The sequence below is a fragment of the Mustela lutreola genome, chromosome 12 (assembly GCF_030435805.1).
Source record: "Mustela lutreola isolate mMusLut2 chromosome 12, mMusLut2.pri, whole genome shotgun sequence".
Lineage (NCBI taxonomy): Eukaryota > Metazoa > Chordata > Mammalia > Carnivora > Mustelidae > Mustela > Mustela lutreola.
The window spans coordinates 75,789,143-75,814,319 of record NC_081301.1 but is presented as its reverse complement, the minus strand read 5'-3'; the positions used below and the strand labels follow the sequence as shown (position 1 = coordinate 75,814,319).

At 43.3% G+C, this 25,177-nt stretch overlaps 1 protein-coding gene across 2 annotated transcripts in view; it reads right to left on the bottom strand.

Annotated features, from left to right (window-relative positions):
• Nucleotides 1-25,177, bottom strand: part of FRMD3 (FERM domain containing 3) — a 310,077-nt gene that overhangs the window by 102,419 nt on the left and 182,481 nt on the right. For both annotated transcript variants that reach the window (XM_059141925.1, XM_059141924.1), the window contains exons 4-6: nucleotides 21,202-21,280; nucleotides 16,232-16,329; nucleotides 9,899-10,022 (exon numbers count right to left, since the gene is read on the bottom strand). In XM_059141925.1, the coding sequence (XP_058997908.1) occupies nucleotides 9,899-10,022; nucleotides 16,232-16,329; nucleotides 21,202-21,280 (301 nt within the window). The remainder of the gene's footprint in view (nucleotides 1-9,898; nucleotides 10,023-16,231; nucleotides 16,330-21,201; nucleotides 21,281-25,177) is intronic.

Sequence of the window (25,177 nt, the reverse complement as noted above, 5' to 3'; positions counted from 1 at the left end):
ACCTGATATTCACACCTTATGGGAGAGCAGTGAGGTCTCGATTGATCCCCAGACTAAAGCCAACAGGCTGAATCCTGTCCACCAACAGGTTTTGCACAACCCTTGAGCTGAGATTGGTTTTCCATGTTTATATGGTTTAAAACCAGGGCACGTGGGTGGCTCATTGTGTTAAGCCTCTACCTTCGGCTCAGGTCATGGTCTCGGGGTCTTGGGATGGAGCCACGCCTTGGGCTCTCTGCTCAGCAGAGAGCCTGCCTCCCCCTCTCTCTCTGCCTGCCTCTCTGCCTACTTGTGTTCTCTGTCTCTCTCTCGGTCAAATAAAATCTTTTTTTTAAAAAATGGTTTAAAACAATCAAACAAAGAATAGTAATGTCATGACCCATGAAAATTATAGGACATCCAAATTTCAGGACCAATAAGTTCTTTACTTTTTTTAAGATTTTATTTATTTATTTGACAGAGATCATGAGTAGGCAGAGAGGCAGGCAGAGAGAGAGAGAGGAGGAAGCAGGCTCCCTGCCGAGCAGAGAGCCCAATGTGGGGCTCAATCCCAGGACTCTGAGATCATAACCTAGAACCAAAGGCAGAGGCTTTAACCCACTGAGCCACCCAGGTGCCCCAGGACCAATAAGTTCTTATTGGAACACAGCTACATACTGTCTACAGATGCCATCATGCTCCAGCGGCAAGACTGAGTAGCTGCAACAGAAATCCTATTTATTAAGTAGCCTAGTGTAGAAAAAGTTTGCTGGAACCTGAGTTAGGAACTGCACACAGGAATAGAGAACTGCTAAACCTAGAGCTCCTTGATTCTATAAAATGAAGATACAAATAGTACCTACCTTGGAGATTTGGTGTGTAGAGTAAGCAGCTGACAGATGAAAAGCCATTAGACTACTGCCTGGCACAGAGAGTGGTCTCTACTCACCCTCAGAACAGCATCTGTTCCCCTGCTAACCCTGCATGTGACTGAGATCAGAATTATGACACTGGGGGAAATGTCAGGAAGCATGTCAAGACATTCATAGCAAAGCAAAGACCCCTCTTTCAAATAAAAGTTTTCAAATTGTTATCCTTTGCCTTGGGTTTGACTATAGATCTCCAACAGCTAAGCACTGAAAAGACTTCATCTAAGAGGTCACACAGAAAGAAAGGCTAACTGCAAATGTTCATTGTAGGAAAAGGGTTCAAAACCAATGGAGGAAAGGTAGAGACACCAATGGCACTAGAAACTGAGTCTCCTCGACTCACTGAGGAAGAAACCATTTAATGATCAGGTTTTCAGGAAGACACTAAGGCCAATTAGATATTTTTTTATTGTTCGTTTGCCCCCTCAGGTTCCCATTGGACATTTGTTTCTGGCAAAAACTCCGTTTGGTAACAGAAAATAATGATTTTCTATCCTCTAAATCTTTCACCAGGAGCTGTTCTACAAAGATTAATAGTGTCTCTAATGAGACATTTTGATGTAAAGACCAGGGATTACTTGAATTCTTTAAGAGCTAACCATTCTCTAAAAATACGCTTTTCTAATAAATTCGGTGAGGTCAAGTAATCACGTCTCCCTTCTGCCTATCTGGTATCCTTTTTGCCAAAAAGAACCCTCTTTTACTGATCTTCCCTTAGCATACCATTACATGGACTACAAAAATGTACAGCATCCGAAGAATGAGTGCAAATCTTTAGTTAGCATTAATCGTGCACATCCTTCGTGTACATTGATTAAATGAGGTGTGCGTCTTGCCGGCAAGGACGTGGATTGCTTGGAGCAGGGTTGGCAGGAAAGGGTGGATTTGGCTTCACCTAATCCATTTGGGTCTTTGCGTTGCCAAATTAAACTCAGCAAAGCAGAACTCCCAACCTGAGTGGGTTGGGTTTTGCTGTAACTTGTTTGCATCTTCTTAGATGTAGCTCAATTGCAGCTTTAGTTAGATTCTACTCAGCACTGGCTTCAAAGGCTCAAGAATGCTCTCAGAACTGACCTCTGAGCAGGGGCTGGATCTTAGCATCCATTAGACTCTATAGAGTTCTCTACGCTTTACCACCTTTACCACCATCTCAAGTTTTTCAGTTTCAAGGAATCTTCTTGCTCTCCAGTCCTGTCTCTGGCTCTCAGTATTTTGGAAGGACCTCCCTGTGGTCCTTTCCCTGATATTGGCAAGAGCTACCCTACCCTGGCTGAAAGTCTGGAGTGTCTCAGAGGAATCTCACTCAGCTCTCCAGCCCTGTCTGACTTCTTTCCTCTTCTCTTGAAGGCCTAGGGCCAAAGGGTGTTGGGAATGTGCAACTCACTCTGCAGCTGGAGTCCTTGGATCCCAACAGTTAAGTCAGTGCGCTCATGGCCATCGAAAGCTTGCTGAAGACTTGGCTAGTTCGCCTTGACCCCACCTGTGGCATACTCCACCTCTTCCTCCCACACCATCAGAAGTGAAACCAAGTGCAGGTGTCCACTGTCTTGGGAAGGACATTCTGGATTTCAGTCTTTAAGATTTCTTTGCTCTCAGATTGGTTTCAAAACTAGGATTCTGTAGTCTGTGTAGATTGTTGCATTATCTTGGTGTTGGGGGAGATGAATGTCTCAGGCTTGTCTGCATCCTAAATAGGAGAGTCTCCGGTCTATCATTTCTAATTGTTTAGAGAGGAACAGGATCTCTCACAAGTGCCTTAGGGACCATTAGGTACCAGCCCTATGAGAGCATTTGCCAGAACGCTACATAATCTCGGTAACTGCCATGCTATGAGGGAGAGAGTGCTAATGCCCTGGGGCAGACAAGGACAAGTCTTGCAGGAGAGCAATCACTTGGAAGGTATCAGGGCATTACACAGGAAAACACAGATTTCAGGTCAAGGGCTGTTGCTTCCTAATTGTAAGGGCCTTGGGTAAATTAATTTCTCAGGTGTCTGATTCTTACTGGTCCAAGAAGGTGGTCCCGAACTCAATACCAATGGAGGCAGAAGGTGGCCAAGCAGGAATGGTGGCAATTTGTAGAGCAAGTGAGTCTCTTACAGAGCACTGTGGCTTAGCTCTAGCTGAGTGCTACCACATAGGGGAAGGCCTAGGGTTACCAAATCTTGGTGCAAGAGAAGCTGGGCTTTCTGGCAACTGATTCCATTTTTTAAGAACTTATTTGTCCCAAAAAACATATATCTGGGTCACCATGTAATTCAACGACTATCATTTTATAACCCCTGCTTTGGACTCCAAGAGTCCCCTAAGTGTAGTAATTGGGTATGTCAAGTTTTTGGCTTTTGGCTGGTGACCTATGGATATTCAAAGGCTCTGGGTGGCAGCTGTAGCTGTGTATGACTAATGAAAATTAGGAAGCAAATTTTAGATAAAATCTGTCTTTTAGATAAAATCTTTCAAAACATGAGGTCATGGGGGAGTATCCATGAGGAAGGGGATCCCAGCTTGGTGGTACAGTTCAAGATCAGTGGGCTAGGTCACTCATTACTTCCACAGTTCCTGATACAGAGTTGCATTTTAATAAATTCTTGTTACATGAACAGATGAACAAATGGTTGTATGGATGAGTCATGAATGGGTGCCTGGACAGAGGGCTGGATGGCTGGATACACTGTTATAAGTTCACCTAAAGTTTGAAAAGGTTTTGACTATGTGTAATTCACATGTTGGATGTGATCAAAAGATGTATTAAGTCATGGCTGGTTCAAGCTATCAGTACTAACCCTCCCCCTTTCTTCAAAGCCATGTGGCACTTTGGTGACACGGCTCATCCTCCTCTCAAGTCGCTATAGCCAGATTTTACCTTTATAAAAGCTCTGATGGCTTGGGTGCATACGCAAGTTGCCCCTGGCCCAACCCTCCCCAGAACGTCCCTGATTCCAGGTCACATAATACAAGGATTGAGGTTTTAGAGGAGGAGCATGTGATGCCAAGTAATTCTCTCTTCCAAATCCTATGCCAAGTAACAACAGGGAATGGAAATTGATTTGACAGCCCACCAGAGAGACAGAGAAAGAGAGAGAGATTGATTCTGGGGTTTTAAAATAAGAAACTTGATGGAATACCTGGGTGGCTCAGTAGGTTAAGCATCTGACTTTGGCTCGGGTCGTGACCTCAAGGTCCTGGGATTGAGTCCCGCATCTGGCTCCTTGCTCAGCAGGGAGCCTGCTTCTCCCTCTGCCTGCCACTCCTGCCTGCTTATGCTCTGTCTCTCTCTCTCTGACAAATAAATAAATAAAATCTTTTAAAAAATAAAATAAAATGAGGGACTTAAGGAGGGAAAGGTTACACGAAGCAGGGAGTAGAGATGACAGGAAGCACATCTCCAGAAAGATGAGAAGTTGTAAAGCCATCTGATCTTTCCCATTTTCCTTTCACACAATAAATGATCTTCCCAAAACTGGATAAAAACTTTTCCTAAGGGGGCTCTTGTGATTTGTCCATCAGAAGCGTGGGTTGGAGGGTATTTATCATAGCAGGTCACTTATCTCTAGAAAGCTGGACATTTTTGAAACTATATATCCTTGCCAGGATGCACATGATCTCCAGAGAATGCAAATTTGGAGAAATAAAAAGAGATAATGACTCTGTTTGAAACTCACTCAGTATCACTATTGCTTCCAGCACAAGCCTCACTGCATCAAATCATTATGACTGCAGCTAATTGGATTGTTTTTCTGCTCGTTAAGGGCAAGGAATATGTTTCTTCAAGACCAATTCACCCCCAAATGAGATTTCTGAATATTTGAAAGCTGACGACCTGTGGCTGAAGCTAGTCCAAATGTCTTTGCCTCTAAAGAGAAACTTGATGAACTGGAATTGAGAAAACCAGCTAAGTAGAAACTCTTAGGAAAACCTCCAGAGAAGCCTCTCAGCATTCCTGAAAGTGAAATCACTCATATCCTTGATCTTCAACCCCCTTTTGGGACCCTCAGGACTAATGGAATGGATATTCCTTTCTAACTCACATGGTCATGGTTAAAGCTCTGTGGAAAACAGTAACCAGGACAATCAAAATAAGAGATGTTCACATTCCTAGGGATTGTGGCAACAGCCTCTTCCAGCCACCAGAGGGCTCTGGAAGGAGGAAAAACCTGTTTCCAAGCCGTCCCCATGCTAGGGCCTCATCTCTACGTACCAAACTCAAATGAAATCTGTGAATTAAAAGATTTTTTCTTCTACATTGTATTAAAAACAAATATGGCTCTTTTGTCTTAAAATTATCTACAGAGGCAGGCAGTGAAGCTGAAATGAACTCCAAACCTTCTCTGCCACGTGCTTAAAGGGTCCACAAACTAGAACCCACGGGTCAAACCTGGCCCACCATCTGTTTTGTCCATCAAGTTTCACTGAATCATAGCCCACTAATTTAGGTATTGCCTTTGTCTTCTTTTGCTCTACAAAAACATAACTAAGTGGTTGCAATAGAGACCATGTGGCCCAGAAAGCCTAGATAGATTGTGTGTGTGTGTGTGTGTGTTTTTATCTATCCTGATCTATAAGAATCAATCAGTCTCAGTGAGTTTTAGTACTAACATATATTCGATGATGCAAACCATACATCCCCATATCTTCTAGTTTACAGGGTATTAGGAGGCCCAGCGATGCTTCTGTAAAATCTTTCTGAAAAATGCACTTTCACTACACAGCCATCAGAATGACCAAAACCAAGAACACTGAAAATACCAAAGGCTGGCGAGGATGTACAGGAACAAGAGGACCTCTCATTCATCACTGGCAGGAATGCAGCCGCGTCGGAAGACAGTTTGAGGATTTCTTTTGAAACTAAACATACTCTCACCCTACAATCCAGCAGACCAAAGAAGTTGAAAATTTATGTCTACACAAAAGGCCTGCACATGAATGTTTATAACAGCCTTATTCACTATTGCCAAAGCTTGGAAGCCTCCAAGATGTCCTTCAGTAGGCGAGTGGATAAACCACGGAACATACCAGTAAAGGAATATTATTCGGCAAGGAATGAGTGAGGGATGAAAACACACAGAGGGAATTTAAATACACATTGCTAATGAAAGAAGAGAATCTGAAAAGGCTGTATACTGTGGGAATCTAACGACATGATATTCTGGCAGAGGCGAAACTGTAGAGATAGTTAAAAGATCAGGGCTTGCCAGTGGTTGTGGGGGTGGAAGAGAGGAACAGGCAGAGCACAGAGAATTTTTAGGGCAGTGAAACCATTCTGCATGACGCTATAACAGTGGATACGTGTCATTATACTATAGTCCATAGAATGTACATCCAGAGTGAACGCTAAGGCAAACTGTGGTTTGTGTGTGATAATGAGCTGTCAGGGTTGGGTCAACAATTGCAACAAATGCATCACTCTAGTGGGGACGTTGTTAACGGGAGAGGCTATGTAGGGGGAATAGGGGAAATCTCCGTACCTTCCACTCAATATTGCTGTGAATCTAAAAAATAAAGTTTTTTTTAACAACAACAACAAAAAAGTTTAATTTAAAAAGCCTATTTGTTAATGAGATTGCAAAGACCCTTAAGATCTGTCAGCCTTCTCCTAATGGCCTTTCTTGCCATTAGGTAGAACCATGTGACCAGTTATGGACTATTTATGGCCACCATGGTTCAGTGGAAGTGACAGATATCACTTCCAAGCTGAAGCAAGGCCTTCCAGAACTCTCTTTTCCCTCTGGCTCAACAACCAGCAAATTCAAACCTGTGAATGTCTTGAGTGACAATGGTGAGCAAAGACTCCCAACTGATATATGGTCGACATGTAACAGAACAAATAAGTCTTGCTTGTTCTAAACACTGAGATTTTAGGGTCATTTCCTCAGCAAAATCTAGTTTATCATGACTAATATAAGTGATGACCAATATGTATTCCTTTCTAAAGGAATTTCCTTTGCAAAACTGTCACTTCTCCCTACCCTACCCTCCTGTTCAGACGGTGCACTCAAGGAAACAAAGTTGGCCTAACTATAAATTCCAATCTTCATTCACAAATCTCTTTTAACATCTAAAAGAATCTAAGTTGATGGAAATTCTACGCTTTTGGTCTTCTATTTTACAGCATCTCAAAAATCCAAGGAGTGTCTCTTTCCTCCCCCATGAAGAACTCTGGCTGTCTATCACGCCATCTTGCTTGCACCTTCAAGCATCACGTAGCCTCCCAGAGAGAAAGGTTCTTCTTCCTCCCAGTTACTTTCCTCCCAAGAATCACAGCTTTTATCCCTTCCTCAGAAAGCACAAAGGAGAGCAATTCCAATCAAGTAAAAGGGCAGAAAATGGAAGTATGTTTATCTCACTGTAAATCACCAACACCATTCCTGCTCTAGTTTGTGTCTCACATGCCATGTCTTGTTTTCTTTCCCCACTGGTTCAGAAACCAGGCAGGAAGCAGGAGGTTAAGTTCTGGGGCATCTCAAACCCCAACAAAGGCCAGCTGAATCCTCTCAGGAAGTTTCTGTGACAACAGTTCAATGATCACACATTATCCCTTTGTTGTGTAGAAGGGTCATGGGTGCTCTGATGACCTTGGAAAATAAGATGGTAACACCTTGGTACAGCCCCGTATGGCTCTCTTCCATCTATAACTCCTTCCTGACACTGTTGGTTTTGCAAAGCAATCCAACCAAAGATCCAATTTCCCACATCAGAGAAGTCAATACTTTCACAACCTGTACAAACCCCCAGAGTAACCCAGTCTCTATGGCAGGTTTCCAACCAATTCTAGAAAGTCTCTCTCCCTCTGCACTGTCAGCTTGTTCTGCTCTTCTTATCTTCCCATCCAAACCAATCATCTCTCTCTGCTGCATTGATACAAAAGGAACTGCACAACTACTTGAGAATGAGCAAAAATTCATAGGAAAAATACCCTCTGCACCTCTCTGTGCAATGTCATATAATTTCTGGCTCTTCTGTCCTTCAACATACAACTCTGTCTTCTTCAGAGGAGCTTTCTGGATGTGACAAATGCACAGTGCTCCGGAACAGAAACTTTGGGATGTAGCCATAGCATTTATTTCCAAGATTTACTTCCATGATGGCCGATTGATGACCACCCCTGCTCCCCCAGTGTATGGTGACTACTTTCAGGGTTATCAACCAAGGCAGGTGCTGGCATGAGGTTCAGTTTACAGCTTTGTGATTATAAAAAGCCATCTGGAATCTTCTTTGATTCACTCATTTACTCATGAAATTCAGTGGGTCACCCTCTTGATGTAAGGCTGCTCAAAACTCTCTTCTTTCTTTTCCAGGTCCATAGCATCTCTCGTCTAGAGAGCAGAACTAAATAACTGTCCTCTTGCTCACAGTCTCCACCCTCTGGTGCCATCGCCATGGTGATCACTGTGCAACACCAACACGACTGACCACCTGAGTGCCTGACAGCTGCTCAGCGGTGGGGCAAAGAGCGTGGGGTGCTGGTGTCAAGGAAGAGCAAGGTTCAAGTCCTGACTTTGCCACTAACAGGGCAAGTTCTTAATCTACTCCCCACTGTGCTTTCTTCACATTGGATGAGGAGCAACAACAGCACCTCCCCTGTAGAGTTTAGGAGGACTAAGTGGACAAACATAAGACTCTTAGCACAGTGTTTTGGCATCCACTAATGCTCACTAGACGTTTACTAATATTGTATGCCCTGAGCATTTGAGGTGCTGCAAATTCTGGTCACAGCGCGCCTCTGGATTCCCAGTCCCCCCCTATCCATACATGCAATGCCTCTCCCCAGAGATTCTCATTCTGCAGCTGCCCAGACAGTGCTTGTCCACACACTCCTCAGCGAGAATACCGGAGCTTTATTTGTACTCCTCTCTACCATTCTCATCCCTAAGATGTAAAAAGAGTAGTCAGTGTCCTGTATTTTCGACAAAGCTTTCCATTAGGAGACAATACTCTCAAATTACCCATAGAGATGACACATTGCTTTCTGAAATCAGTACAATATTTTGATGTCTAATCATCTTCATCTGTTAGGAACAAAGGTCATCTTTTCAAAGCTGAAATATGCAGCCACTTTTAATGGCCACATGTTTCCTCTGCTCAGACTCACCAGAAGGGGGAGTGCCTGCATCAGGTAGGGAATTCCAGCACTCCCAGTCAAGCGGACAGTTCCTTGTTCCAGAATTCATGATACGGGGACACTTACATATATATATTTATATATACAATACAATATATTTTTACACACACACACACACACACACACACAATTATCAGAGGTTCATAAGATGGAGGCAGCTCATTCATACAGGTCTTCCTCCATACTTGTCATAACATAACCCATACTTATTATCACCAAGTTTACCAAACATACCAACCCATGCTTATTATTACCAAAAATTACCATGAATTTTTCCATGACTTGCACGGATCTAAATTCTAGTTACAGACTAGAGCACCTGAGTTACTTGACTCCAAGCTGTCAATGGTTCCTACCCATGCTCCCTTTCACACGTAACAGCCTATCTCCCAGTCAGCGTGAAGATTAAATGAGTCACCACACACAAGGACTTAGAACTGCACCTGGTACACAGTGACTACTGTATGCATTCTGCTAGTTCTACTGTTACGACTCTGTAATCAGTCACAATCATCCTGGAGCACCAGCAAGTTTTCATCAGTGGCCACAGGAAAGGAAGAGGCAATGCAAAATTCAAACCAGAAATGATTACTTACTTACCCTAGATTTCACTTACAGAAACTCAGGGTGGTTAAAACCCATATGAAAATATATGGCTGTAATAACTGTGGGTGGTTCCCAGACAGCCATCCAGGGGACTCTTTGGTCAGTGCCCAGCAAGATCGCTCCGCCCCCTGAAACGGTCCACTCGTACATTACACTGGTATCTCACACATTACCAATACTCTCACTTCACAACACGATTTCCACATTCCCTGCGGTAAGAATACTTTCTCGCTCCCATCATTCTTCTAAATGTCTACCCCTATTACCTGAGTTCATTTTTGTGGATGTCCACTATTTTTCTTTCCAGCTTCTGTGACTGCTTGGGGAAAATCTCAAACTCACTGATATAATTCTCAGGATGCTCGTCGGGATCAAAATCGCCGAGCTCAGCTGTAACCAGTGAAGAATAAGAGAAAGATTAAGAACAACAAGGCGAGGGTACTTGTGGAATGGTTCCTCCCACCCAAATGAAGAGCTGCCAGGAGCTCACCCAACAAAATGTGTTTGTATCCATGGGAAGACCAAGGCCTGAGTGACTAGAAGCCCATATTCTAACTCAGTTTAGCCAGAGGATCTTGGGCACTTGCCAACCTCTTCGAGGTTTGTTTTCTTCATCTATATAATAAAGGAATTTAAAGAGTTGTTTTGCAATGGGGAACTACTGGCCTTTGGGGGGACTAAACAATTCTTTATTGTTTCAGACCTTCCAAGGCATGTCAGGGCACTTATCACCCTACCCCTCAGGTACCAAGTGTTAGTGGCACACCTAGTCATTGTGACCAACACAGATGGTCCCCAGTATTTCCAAACATTCCCCAGGATGCTAGTGGGAATCACCGGCTATCCCTCAAGGTTCCTTTCATAGCTAATTTTCTGAGTCTAGCAATTCTATGGCTGGAGCTTCCTGTTTGTACAAGTATGGTGCAACCAATTAAAAAAAAAAAAATCACAACATGAAGGCGCCCAAAAAGACTGCACTTAAAAATAAGTGAAATGCTCTTCAGATTAAAGAGTGTAAATCTAAGCCTGGGCAAGTGCACCGGATGGGTTGTAATACAGAGTCCCTGCAAAGGGTCTTTAAGGGCAAAAAGAAATGCTGGCATATCTCTAAGCTCCTAGAAGGTCTAGGAGAGGAAGGACCTAGAATGTGCATCAACCACAGCTGGGAACAGCAAAGGTGATGTTCTGGCCATGGGCAAAAGTACTAATTGCACAAGCCTGCTAAGGAAAATGGGCCAGAAGAGGCAAGTGTCTCAGGCAGAAATGACCCAGAAAAGAAGATTAAAAGAGGGTGGTAAAATTGTATTAGAAGAACTTGATCACCAACTCTGCAGTAGATAAAAATCAATATGCCTGAACACATCTGCAAAATCACATCCAACTCTGTAATTTGTATCCACTGTCCTTTCATTGCTGAATCATCTAATGACTACAAAAAGACAAAACTGGGAGGAAAGCAAAGCTCTTTAAAGCTTTGTAATAGAATTCAAATTACAGAGTTCTTAAAACTACCTAAAGTATGTATACCACATGAGGAAGAACTTTTAAAAATTTTAAAAGACCCAAAATAGGGGTTAAGCATCTGCCTTCAGCTCAGGTCATGATCCCAGGGTCCTGGGATCAAACCCCCATCGGGCTCCCTGCTCAGCAGGGAGCCTGCTTCTCTCTCTCTTGCTTCCCCTGCTTGTGTCCCTCTCTCACTATGTCTCTCTCTGTCAAATAAATAAATAAAATCTTAAAAAAAAAAAAAGACCCCAAATACCATCAACCATATGAGGGAAAGTAATCAAATCAAATTAAAATACTTCTATTCATTAAAGGTATCACAGTCGCCAAAATAACAGACTATAAATTAAAAGAATATATTTGCAAGTGACCAAGAGTTGGTATCTAGAATGAAGAAGAAATCCCTACCAATCCATAAGAAGATAGGGAGGAAGACCAATAGGAAGATGGTCAGAGGATACAAACAGCAAATACAGAGAGCTGCTCAAACTCATCAGTAGTCAGAACTATGGAAACCAAAACAAGACATCACTTTACACCAAGATTGGCAAAATGTTTAAGAAGTGGGATGATTCGGGATGCCTGGGTGGCTCAGTTGGTTGGACGACTGCCTTCGGCTCAGGTCATGATCCCGGAGTCCTGGGATCTAATCCCGCATCGGGCTCCCAGCTGCATGGGGAGTCTGCTTCTCCCTCTGACCTTCTCCTTGCTCATGCTCTCTCTCACTGTCTCTCTCTCTCTCAAATAAATACATAAAATCTTTAAAAAAAAAAAAAAAGAAGTGGGATGATTCTATGTTTCGGTAGAGATATGAAGAAATGGAAATACGTGTACACTTCTTTAAGATTGATTGATTGATTTGACAGAGAGAGAGATCACAAGCAGGCAGGGAGGCAGGCTCCCTGCTGAGCAGAGAGTCCGATATGGGGCTTGATCCCAGGACCCTGAGATCATGACCTGAGCTAAAGGCAGAGGCTTAACCCCCTGAGCCACCCACGTGCCCCAATACATGTTCACCTCTAGAGGATCCTTGATGTACACAGCTTTTCCAAAGAGCAAGCTGGGCATATTTAGTCAAATATTATAAATGAGCAATCCCACTTTTGGGCATATATCTGGGAAAACTAAGTACAAGAAAGGATATGAAGGCAACTTGTGTGTTCATTGTTGGTAGGAGCAATAAATAAAATGTGAGCCATGTACCCTACCAGATACTCTGTAGCAATTAAAAGCAATCGCTGGAAACCCAAGAACCTGAATAGATGCCCAAAACAGTGTTTTGAGCATGAGATTAAAATGAGTTTTATAGCCCCATTTAATTTATAAAACTTAGAAGTGTATATACACAAATAATGTAATCATTGATAAGGATGTATGCAAAGTTGAAGATCTGTGTGAACCCCGTCATTGCCTTTAGTGAAGGAAATGGAGAATAATGAAAAGGAAAATCAACCAATCAATCAATCAACTGATGGACCAAAAGGCACCGGTGAAGAGAATAAGCCATCAACTGATGATCAACTCGAGTTTCAAAAAATACACACATAACACACCAATGCCCATACCCACACATACATATCACTCTGTGAGTGGGCTGGACCTGAAAATTTAGGAGACAGTATAACCGGATGCCTCCATCTTCCATAGAGAATGGACCACCAATACAAAACTGGGTCACTCTCGATGCAAATGTCAGCCTGCATGGTGGTTGGTAAGGGAAGGCTTTGTTTGGTGCTGGTGGTGGGGCAGGAGGAGGGGGGTCTCTTTCTATGAAAACTTGTGAAATAAAATGAACTTGTACTGCTAAATACTGCAAATGAATAGCTTGGAAAATGACAGAAAACGAAGAGAAGAAATGCCATGGAACCCTGCACTCAGTGGCTAACAAGGTAAATGTCAGTGCCTCCTGCACCATGTGCCCTGCTTTTTTGTCCCTTAAAGTTGGTCTTTAACTGACTTCACCTGAAGCAAAAGACAGGTCATAAATGATTCAGGACTTGTAACTATTCAGACTATCAGGAGGAGTTGGGTAAGCGAGGGTAGAGTTGTAACAAATACGCAGCAGACGGCGTGTAATCTGAAACAGGCCCTAGAGTGTTTCTAAGGGAGTTTAACTGTCAGAAAAATCAGAAGAGTTGAAGCAGAAGGATGATGCTATGGGGTGATGGTAGGTACAAAGGGCAAGCTTGCCGATGCGTTTACCCTGGTTCGGAGATGACTCGTTCCAGAAGAACACAAGAGAAGGGATGCTCCAGGGTCAGCTCCTCCAGGAGCCTTCCCTGACCACCCTCGCTGAGTCAGGAACCCTCCTGAGGTCACAGCAGGGACCTGGGGGTCGCTCTGTTGAGCCACTCACACATCCTCACACTGCCTGTTTACTTGGGTCCCTCCCCTGTTCTCCCTCCCAACCAGGGACTTCCTAACGCAGTGCCTGTCCCCTAGCAGCTGCTCCATACATGTTCAGAAAACATGAACAAATAAATGGAGAAGGGAGGGAACCAGCCACTCTTTCCCAGCGCACAGTGGTGCAATGTCGGGAAACGCTCGGGTTCACTCAACGTCATTACTGGAGAACTTCCCACGTGCCAGACACAGGCATACTATGGTGAAACCCCCCCACCACCATAAGTTCTACTTCCGTAGAATTCAGATTCTACATCAAGAGAATGCCTAAGAAGTCCCCAAACAACTCAAAGACATAATTTCAGACAGAAGCGCTTAAAAGATGACAAAACAGAGGTAGGAGACAGAATGGGGTACAGGAGAGGGGCTACTTTAGTAAGCCCAGGAAGACTTCTCAGAGGAAGGGATATCTGAACTGAGTTCAAATTCAGTTCTGAATATCTGGTACACACCAGGCAGAGGAGGTAAAAATGACAATCCCACTATGTTGCGGTTCTATAGAAGGAATGGGAAAGATGCTATTTTCACCAAGAAAAGAAGTATATAGATCCCTCAGGTTTGGGGTATGTGTGCTGCAATTTGTATTATGGAAAAAACGCATTGCACGTACTAAATACGCTCGCTGTATTCAGTATCTACAAGTAGCAACAGACTGTGTCTTCTCTGTAGAGAATATTCTGAAGTTTCACACACACTCTTGCAGAGGGCGCTAGTGAGTCAGAAGCTACTGAAAAGCCACAAGGCCTCCTGCTTTCTAGTCTTTTGCTCCACATTCCCTCTCTCTCTCTCCCAGTAAGCATAAACAGGTCCAACAAAGCAGATCTTTATCTGCATTTGTAATGATCTTTAGAGTTGCTGAAAGATCATCCCAAACACCAGAGAACATCATGAATCCAGCGTTTATTGGATTTGCTATAAACGGCCCGCGGACACTGTTGTATCTGAGAGCTGAAGGGTCCTTTCAAGGTCTGCCGGTCTGTTTCCAGCTGTGTGTGTGCTCTGGGACAATGGCGCCATGGGCCCTGACTGTCCAGGGGGGAGACCTGGTGGCTTTATTGCAAACATAAAACAGGATGGCGAGTTTCCTGTTACAAAGCCCTACTGAGCTTGTCCTTGGAGACTTGACCGTGATTCACTAATGCCTAAATGTGCTCTGAAATGCTCATGTGCTGGTCTGGTGCTTGGATTAGTATTGATCTGCTTTACCCTTATGGAGGACAGTGCACCCTAACCAGGAATTCGCAGCCCTGCAGGGAAAGGCAGACTGGGTTTTAACATCCTTTCCTTAGCTCTGCTGTTAAGAGAGGTGGGTTTTTTGGGAGGCACATACGCCACCGCGGGGCAGATGGAAGGACCATTTCTCATCACTGTATCACTGTAGTTCTGACTTTAAACTTGAATATCTCCAAGGGTTTTGACACCTCTGCCGACATCCGCTGAGCAGCACTGGATCGATCCCGGGGGAGGGGGAGAGCCACACAGACACTCTCTTCAGAATTTTCAGGAAGCACACACACCCAGAAACAGGGCCCCATGAACTATTTCACGGCATGGGGCACCCCACGGGGTGAGTGATGGGCGACAGTGAAACCCCAGGGGAACCACGGGTGTCTCTCTTCAGCTACGAACGAAGCTCGGAATTGTGAAGGCAGACAATGGTCATGACCTGCTTATGACCCTTTGCAAGCTCCTACATTATTCCAGACCCTTCATAAAGAGGACACGCTCACTTGATAACTGTCCTCCCTCTCCCTTCCTTCTGCCTCCCTCCACCTCCCTAACTCTCCTCTCCCTCTCCCTTCCTCTCTTCATCTCTCCCTTCTCCCCGGCTTCTCTCATAAACACGTCATTAGCAGTCACACCACAGAAGGCTGGATCACCTGGGTCCCTCCAAATAGGACTTGCTGCCAGCTGCCTCCCAGCCGGCCCAGGGGAACAGAACACCTGAGTCATTCGGGTCCTGGACCCACCCCCATGGCCCTGCACCACCTCCGGCCCAGGAGACCACCTTTCAGGTGTTTTTTTTTTTTCCTTACAGGTAGAAATATCCAGAAACCAACACCTGGGTCATATGTGTTCACGGTTTCCCAACGCCCCACCCCCTGGGGCTGGTTCAACCCTGAAAATAAGTCTCGTGGAATCTTCACAGAGCAGTGAACAAGGCATGCCATCCCATTTAATATACACTTAAAGAGCGAAGACAGTTTGTCTGTGCTGAGATGGCCAGGGGCTGGGAAGTGAGACTTGACCTGGGTATGACAGACTGTGAGTCCGGCCCTCTTCTCGTCACGCTCCATGGCTAGAAAAACTGAGGAGTTCGATACACTGCACGTGGACACATCTCTACACACAGGAATATATTATATGTAATATATATTGTTGTATATATTTGTCTATATTTATTTACATGTATAATTTTATAATTTATGTGTGAGTATTTTTAATTATTTTTAAGTGTTTTTAAAGAGTAAATATTTTATATATATACATATATATGTGTGTATATATATATAAATGCATTTATATATGTAAACACTTGGACAGTTCATTTCAAACTGTTTGACACCTACCTCCCTGGACAGACATTCCCCCTCACTATACCCAACAGATGCCATGCCTGGCAGTCAGAGCTCGGAGCACAGAACACCCCACAGCCCGTCAGAGGGGTGGGCAGCTGCCGCCACACTTACCTTGAACGATACAGGCACCCAGGTAGGCAGCATCTGAAAAGGAGCAGAGCAGTCGACCATGGAAAATATCTCTTTTAATCTGCAGGTACAAAAGATACCTATAACACAAAATGAGCGAGAGTCAGCGGAAGTCTTGGCTGAAGCCTGGAAGAAGTGGGAGGATCGTTCATGCTCCATCCACCTGCTCTACTTAGCTCCCGGGAGCAGCCGAGCCACACCCAGCCCCTCGGAGGGTGAGCAGATGAAAACGAGGGACCCTCGGGATTCAGGAAATCTGATGGGACCGTGACCGTGGCAGCTTCTATAGCTGGGCAGTGGGCCCTCCTTAAAGAGACATGAGGAAGAGGAAAGCCACAGGGCCCAGCGGCCACAGTTCCTGGAAGGAACCCCCACATGGTGACCCCTGCCGCCCCCCCAACAGGTACAGGTGCCCACACTCTGTGTGAAATGAAGAGTACGAGAAGGGACTCATTCGGTATCTGGAGAGGAGTCTCAGCAGCAGACGGACTCACATTCATCAGTCTCAAAAGGACTTGGTTATGAGCCCAGAAAGCCAATTTATTCACAACTAGAGCTGTCCTCTGGTTCGTGCGCTGTCCCCCTCTCCAGGGATAGCACACTCAGATGCCTGCGGCGGCCAGGCAAACCTGATTATGATATAAATGGGCCGGTCAAAGGGGGTCCCCAACTCTGGACGCTGGGTCATCTAAAGCACACTGGACACAGCAAAGTATTAGGGGCCCACTGCCATTTCCATCTGATGACTCTCTCTATCTCATACCTGCTTTATGCTGTATACTGGACTCTGGGGACACTGCAGAGGCTCAACTGACAGACACCCCCTTGCCTGACTTGATATGGAATTGTTTGCAGGGCACAAAGGCAGTCCCTCAGAAATCTCTCGCCCAGAGTCTGGTACACAATTTGCCAGAGAAACAGCATGATACTTGGTAGGTAAGGACCCTAAGAGTTCCGTACACGAGAGCCTCGCACACCTGTGTGAGCCCACGAATGACGCAGAGATCCTGCGAGAACATGGAGTGTGATTCAGTAGATCAGGGTGGGGCATCAGAGTCCATATTTCTAATAAGTATTTCTAATGCTGAGGCTGTGCTGCTGATCCGTGGTCCACATGTTGAGTACCAAAGTTCCAAACCAATGGTTCTCAGCACTGACTGCAAACTAGAACCACCCAGGGAGCTTTTAAAAAAAAAAAAAAAAAAAACCAAGCTGTGGACACTGCCTCCAGATCCAATTAAATTGGAAAAAAAATGCACAAATTTTCATAACAGCACTATTCATAATACTAAAAAAAGTAGAAAAATCCAAATGCCCATCAACTGATGAACAGATAAAAGAAAGTGGAACAGGCACACACTGGAATATTATTCAGCCACAAAGAAGGATGAAGTATGGATCCACGCACAGCAGGAACGAGCCTTGAAAACAGTGCACTAAGTGGAAAGAAGCCAGACATAAAAGGCCACATACTATATGGTTCTATTCGCACGAGATGTCCAAAATGGAGAAATCTAGAGAGACAGAGAGTAGGTTAGTGGCTGTCAGGGGAGAGAGAAGGAGGGGAAACAAGGAATGACTGGATGAGTACTGGCTGATAAAAATGTTCTCGGATTAGATTGTGGCAATGATGGCACAACTTTGTGAACACACGAAACCCACTGAGGTGTACACAGCAGGATTTGCCAAAAGAAGCTGGTACTTTTGACAATAAACTTTCTGGGAGTAGTTCTCAAATTTTGACATGATCTAAAATTACCTGAAAGCCTCGTGAAAGTTCGGATTGCTGAGCCCTGTCCCAGGTCTAGAATAGGGGCCAGGTTCCCAGGTGCTGTTCCTGCTGGTCTGGAAACCTGACTTTGAGGCCCAGAGCCTTTCAGGCCACAGCCATTCAGATAACCAAGGTCACACAAATAGGATCAAATCTTCCCCTTTTTAAAGGCTACACACTTCCAGGCCGAATGCCACAAAGTTTCTTGTTTACTTGTTCAATGTTACCCAATGAACATGAAGCATTCCTTTCCATTTTTGATGAGTTGAGTAGTGAAAAATAGTTTCAAATAGCTATGTACTGATGAATGAGAGGTTTGGATTCTGATCTCAGAATTCTGAAATTAAGTTTGACAGAAGCTTCCCGAGGCAAGAAAATCTGCTTTCGTAACACCGGAGCTTGGGTCCTTGGGATCAGCAATCTCTAGAGATAATCATGGATTACTGTGCATTTGACAAAATCCACTGAGCCTTAGAAATAGCATCAGGCTCAGATATTTTTTAATATAATAGCCACCAAAAATAATAATAATGCATCTCCTTTTAGCATCATTCCTGTATGAAAAGATTAAGCAACAAAAGCACAAGAGGATCTGGGACATACATTCTTGGGCCACTATTAACAATACTGATTCTCTGGGTGCTTGGGTGACTCAGCCATTAAGCATCTGCCTTCAGCTCAGGTCATGATCCCAGGGTTCTGAGCTCAAGCCCTGCATGGCTTCCTGCTCGGCAGGAAGCCTGCTTCTCCCTCTCCCACTCCCCCTGCTTGTATTCTCTTCCTCACTGTCTCTTTCTCTAGCAAATAAATAAAATCTTAAAAAAAAAAAAAATACTGCTTCTCTATCCAACACGAACTTAAAGATAGTTCTCTCTACCAAAAAAAAAAAAAAAAAAAAAAAAATTAAAAAAAGAAGAAGTAAAACCAAAATATTTTGATTACATTCAATTGTATGCAGCATTTACAAAAGCCCTAGAGATCTAAAGGATTATAAGAGGACTGTGTAAATGGAGAGATAAATGAAGGACAAATCCCCCTCTTTAATGAGTATTTGTTGTTTTACTGTTTCCTACCTGCCTTTAATCTCCAAAGTTTCTTTACCTCTAAGCATGGTCATGAACGTAATCTTAAATTCTCATGTAGCAAATTCTCCTTAAACTTTAATTTTACAACAAAATAACAAGTTATCAAAAGAAAAATGAAGTTGTTTTAGAATGCAACTTTTTTTTAAGATATAAATTCAATTAGCCAGCATATAGTACATCGTTAGTTTTTGATGTAGTGTTCAGTGATTTATTAGTTGTGTATAACACCCAGTGCTCATCACATCAGGTGCCTGCCTTAATATGCATCACTCGGTGACCCCACCCACTTCCTTTTCCCCAATTCTCAGTTTATTTCCCAGAGTCAAGAGTCTCTCGTGGTTTGTCTCACCCTCGCTGATTTCAAGTTAGGGTTTAAACCAGAAGTACCGGAGGCAGGCCACTCTTTCTAGATTGGTTTTGAATTCTAAGGATTGGATGGACTAAGAAAAGTCCATTTCTATCTGTGCAAGGACAGAAGATTCACTTACTTTCCTGTGGAGACATAAAAATGTTCACAACCTTCCACTCTTCCTACCTCAGCTAGTCAGTCAAATGCAGGGAAATGTTAGCAAATTCAATTGAGAAGAACTGGACCGGAGTTATTAACTAACACTTCGTATTCTTCTACTTCCAAATGGGACTTTTCTCAACAACAAAAGAGCCATACTTAACTTGTATCCTGACACATATCCAATTTTTATCCTCCAGACAACATTATAAAGAGAACATATGACAAAAGTGAGCCATTTTGACATCTGACTAAATAATGCCCAGAAGTAGTATTTGATTTAATCTTTCTAATTACATTATCGGCACCCAGAGGGCAAGACAAACATCTTTTGTTGTTGTTGTTGTTGTTGTATTTCATGCAGCCCCTGCCACATATCACATGATCCGACTTACACGAAATCTCCAGAATCAGCAAAATAAATGAGCGGATGAGTGGCTGCCAGGGGCTTGGGGAGAGAAGAGTGAGTAGCAACTGCCGATGGATGAGTGCGGTGGTCCTCTTCAGTGATGAGGAAATGTTTCGGAATGAGATACTGGTGATGGTCACCCAACAATGTGAATGTTCTTAATAACACTGAATTGTATACTTGGAAGTGGTGAAATTAGGTTCCGTGAATTCTACCTTAATATCTTTAAAACGCAGGTCAAGTTGCAAAATGCCCACCACCACTTATGATGTCCATTATTTATGTGTGCCTCGTGTCCACCTGCCCCCATCCCCAAGCACAAAGCTCACTAATGGCTGTGTGCAAATTAACAATAAAGAAGGGCACCAGCTGCTCCCTCACAAGGTCACCTCGGTGCCACAGGGGTCAAGCTTTACTGGGGACTCATGAATAAGGAGAAAGTGAAATATCCAATAAGCTAAAATGCATCCCCTTGCATCTCTGATGCATTTGGACCTACGATGATTATTTTGAGAGCTGATCGTGCACAGTGACTTTTGTCACCTAATCAGAATCTCGTCAAGAACTAAGCACTATCGACTTCCTGGGACCCTTCTCAGCTGCACTAGTTGGGACTGTTCTCAAAAGCAAAACCCCAGGACAAGGACTGAATATGGCCCCAGCCCAGGAAGGTCAGAAGGGAGAAGAGCGGAGAACTGGAAAATTCCCAGTCGGCCTGAGAAGAGTTTACAAGTGGAGAGAAAACAGCCTCACGGTTAGCCATTCTGCAAGAGGAATGCGGGGTGACAAATAGCTCATCCTATCCAGTGATCATTTCCCTTCCAGAACAGCTCAGATCCAAAAGATCGTCCCTAGGGGCTGCACTAGCTATGAATTCACCCGGATCGTAAAGACAGTCGTCTTCCGTTTATTTTTAGCACTCCACTGTCAGATGTTTTCAGAGAATACCTCCTCCTTATAACCACCGCTTTTTTTGTGTGCAGTTAATTACACTCCCAATGACAACTGTTTGAAAAATCCCAAGACAATTAAATGCAAGAGAAACATTCCAAGCCAAAATACCAAACTGGGTGTCGGCTTCGTGGAGACAGTGCTGCTCTAGACAGGCGGCGCATCTAGCCTGGGAGGACTCTGGCTGGTTAAAGGTGCGGGTTAAACATACAAACAAATGGAAAATACCTTGTGAGCTCTTCTTTAATCTTCAAGGGTTCGTGTGGGTAGAATTTCACTCTAAAGCACATGGTGTATGGTGGATGAGCTGAAACATCATAAAAAAAAAAAAAAAAGGCATGAGAAAAGCAGCAAAAGACCAAGGACTCCAACACACAGGAAAGTCAGCCGTGAAGTTACAGCCTAGCCTTGGGGGGGCTGGGGGCAGGGGAGAAAGGGATTTTTCTGGCGGAAGCAGATCTTATTATGCCCAAGGAAACAAAGCCACAGTGACAACTAAAGAAAATGCTTGACAGGACGCCCAAAGCCAATGCAGGACACGGGCAACCTAGTCAGTTAGCACAACTTTCCACGTCACATTCTCGCCAGGCCATAGCTTCAAACAGCATTTTTTTCCTCCTGATTCTTCCCACCAGTTTGTGACAGATAAATTGCCCACTCTGGTCTGGGCCCTAGTGAGATATTTTTCAGACTGTGAGGTGGAAAAATGTCACTGCACATGACTAGTTTTCCCAAAACAATGGTGCTTTTGAACTGAAATCGCAATTTTAAAAATGGAGTCAGCCATGCACAGATCTTACTTTGTATATATTTTTAGTATTATTTGAGTATTATCTATGAGGCAGTCACTATGAAAACAAACACTTCTATAACACACTGATTTGTATGAATCAAGATGGCACTGCGCAGAATGAAGTCCCAATTGAGGTTCATGATTCTAGAATGTTCTAAGTGCATTAAATATCTGGTACTGAAGGACCACCTAAGTGGCTTCTATAGGACTTCTGATACCCTTAATTATAGAAAGTGTTGGCTTACAATGTTGATCTAATAAATGCACACAAGTGTGATCTAATAAATGCATACAAGTGTAGTAAGATGCTTTCAAATTTCAATTAGCATATAAAATGAACACTTTAAGGTGAAAGAAATACAATAGTTAACATTATTATTTCTATGGCTCTTAGACACTTGCTCATGTTTTGCCTTTGTTTCAGTACAGCTACTTGGGATCAACTCCAAGTCTATGTCCAAATGCCTAAATGAAACAGCACCCTATACTTGCCCAAATCCTCTTTCACAGCAAGGAGGGGTTAAATCCCCAGCCATCTCTATAATGCCTGGGGCTATTCTGTATGTAGACAAATTCTTTATGTGGAAAGAACTATCAGCATTAAATATGAATGCATAATGAGTATAATTTAATATGGAAAACAGTTCTCGAAAATAATTTGAAAGAAATCATCCAAATCACAGGAAAACACAAGCATCTTTCTGGCCATCTCAGCAGAGAAAAACCGATTATACACATACACCCACACAAACAGATGTCAGAACTCTTTCCATTCAATGCCCTACTTCTCTACCAGGAACTAGGAAATTTTTTAACTGAGTTGGATGCTCCTAACCCACCCCTGTGTTCCCTAGATTTAAGGAAACATTTTTCTGGAGCACTAGAAGAAAATAAACACCATCTATACAGCAAAAAAAAAAAAAAAAAAAATAGCAGTGATTCTCAAGTCATTCATCTTTCATGACATCTAGAATTTCAGTTTTGACTCAAAATATTTACTCTTTATACATTTTCTAGATTTCTTGTAATTTGTTTAGGTCATCACCTTTAAAGGATTAAACCTAATGTTTTTTATTACAAAATCTCTGGATTGTCCTTAGTAGAAAGATTAAGACTATTTTTATAAGAGAAGAATAGAGCAAAAAAATGGAAAAAAATAAGAAAATTTTTTCTTCTTCTACTAGTCTTCAAAATTAATACATGTTTAAGCACAATCAATGACGATGATTAATCTATAATAGTAGACAGATGGAAAGAGTGGATGGACAGACAGATGGATAGATGGATGGACATATAACAAGTGGATAGACAGAGACACAGATGGGTAGGCAGACAGATGAATGGAAAAACCACCCTCTTTTACTTTTCTTCACTTTGTCTCTATTCCTGTCCCTCCATCCCTTGGGTCCCCACCAAGCTTACCCCAAACTCTCCCACCACCATCAACAACTTCATCAATATTCTTCGACCCTTTTTGCCAAACTCACACAAATCCTTGCCAATATGATTACATATGTGAGGGATTTTTTTTTTTTTTTTTACAACTGATTCTCACAAAATGAGATCACACTACATATGTTTCTCTTGCTTTTCTCACTTAACTCTCTATTCTGCTCATCCCTCAGGGACAATAGTCATAGATCTAACTTGTTGTCGCTACTAACTGCATTATAATTTATATTATGGATACAGCAGAATGTATTCTGCTCTTCTTTTAATTATCATTCAGATTGTTTCCACATTTCTGCAATACAATTTGATTTATGTGATTTTTATGTGATTTTTATGTGATTTTTGTGCTTTTTATTTCTATAATACAAACTTCCAATATTTGAGTTTTGGGGTCAATGGGTATGGGCAAATGTTGTAAAGGGAGCTGAAAAATAATGGAGGGCGTGGGGTTCCCATGAGCGGGGCCGCCATTGCACAGGGAACAGGGCCATGGAGAAGCTCAGCAGGAGAGGGAGGAGAGGTCCTGAGCAGCCAGGACAATGAGAAGCAGGGCTGACTGCACGGGTCCTAGCTGCCGCCTCCCTCTGTTTCAACACCAGGCTGAAGTGGTTCATCATCTGCTTCGTGTGTGGCATTTCCTTCCTTATCCTTGGGACCGGATTGCTGTGGCTTCCTGGTGGCATGAAGCTTTTTGCACCGTTGTATACACTTGGAAATCTTGCTGCGCTAGCCAGTACTTGCTGCATTAGCCAGTAAGGGACCCACGAAGCAACTGAAGAAAATGTTTGAAGCAACAAGATTGCCTGCAACAATGATGATACTTTTGCATTTCATATTTACCTTGTGTGCTGCTGTTTGATGGCACGAGAAGGGCCTGGCCTTATTATTCTGCATATTGCAGTTCTTGTCCATGACCTGGTACAGCCTGTCATACATCCCATATGCAAGGATGCAGTAATTAAATACTGTCTTCTCTCTTAAATTGAAATTCAGAAACTCTTTGAAAAGAGCACTGGAAAGGCGACTTTCTGTTTTTGGTAAAGTATGCTTTTCCAGATGTAATCATCATTCCCCAAACTGACACGACAGGTTAAGACCATTTTGTGCACTGATGGGAACTACATGCTTGATTAAACTGCTAAGTAATAAACAAGATAAAAACCAAAGAGAGCTGAAATATAAAAGCCCACTGAAGGCAACCTGGGGAAAGAAGGATCATAGAAGATGGTCCCAAACAACAGGTGTCATTTGCTTGTCCTCTTGGTCAGCATATCTGCTTACTGTGCCCTAGGCTGGCTACGAGAGGTGTCTGAGCTCCTTGGCTACACATCAGGACTCCCATTCTGCCTAAAGAATCGGGCACTGAGACAGACAGCTCCCCGGGGCAGCCATCTTGAAAAATGTCTTGGAAAATCCCACCTTCTAACCACACACATCCTTGTTCTAAACCCAGAGTTTCCAGAATGGTCTCATGCTTCTCCCATATGCAAAGCCCTTCCATCACTTGAAGGAAGCTCTTAAACAGCACTTACAGTCCTTCTGAGTCTTCTCTATGATAATAAATGTCCTCCATCCTATCAACTGCTCCTCACATGAAACAGTTTTGAGTACCCTCATTCTGGGTATTTTCTGGTCTCTGTCTCCTCAAGTCCAAGGCCCCAGGGGTTGCCACATCCACTCAGGTGAGGGAATCATCACCAGCCTCAGTTTGGACATAATTGTTGCTCTCCCTCAAGAACTTCATCTCAGTGTGATTTACTCTGAGTTTATTATAAACCAATGCTCTTAACCCTTTTCATATATGCAGTTGCTAAGTTACATAGAAAGTTGCACCTGACGTCTCTTTCCGTTTTTCTAGGGTGTGATCATGGGAGAAATTAATACACAGTATTCGGAGTAGACTCATCACTAGACCCATTATCAGAGAAGAGAGGAGAGGAGGAAGCAGAAAACGAACTT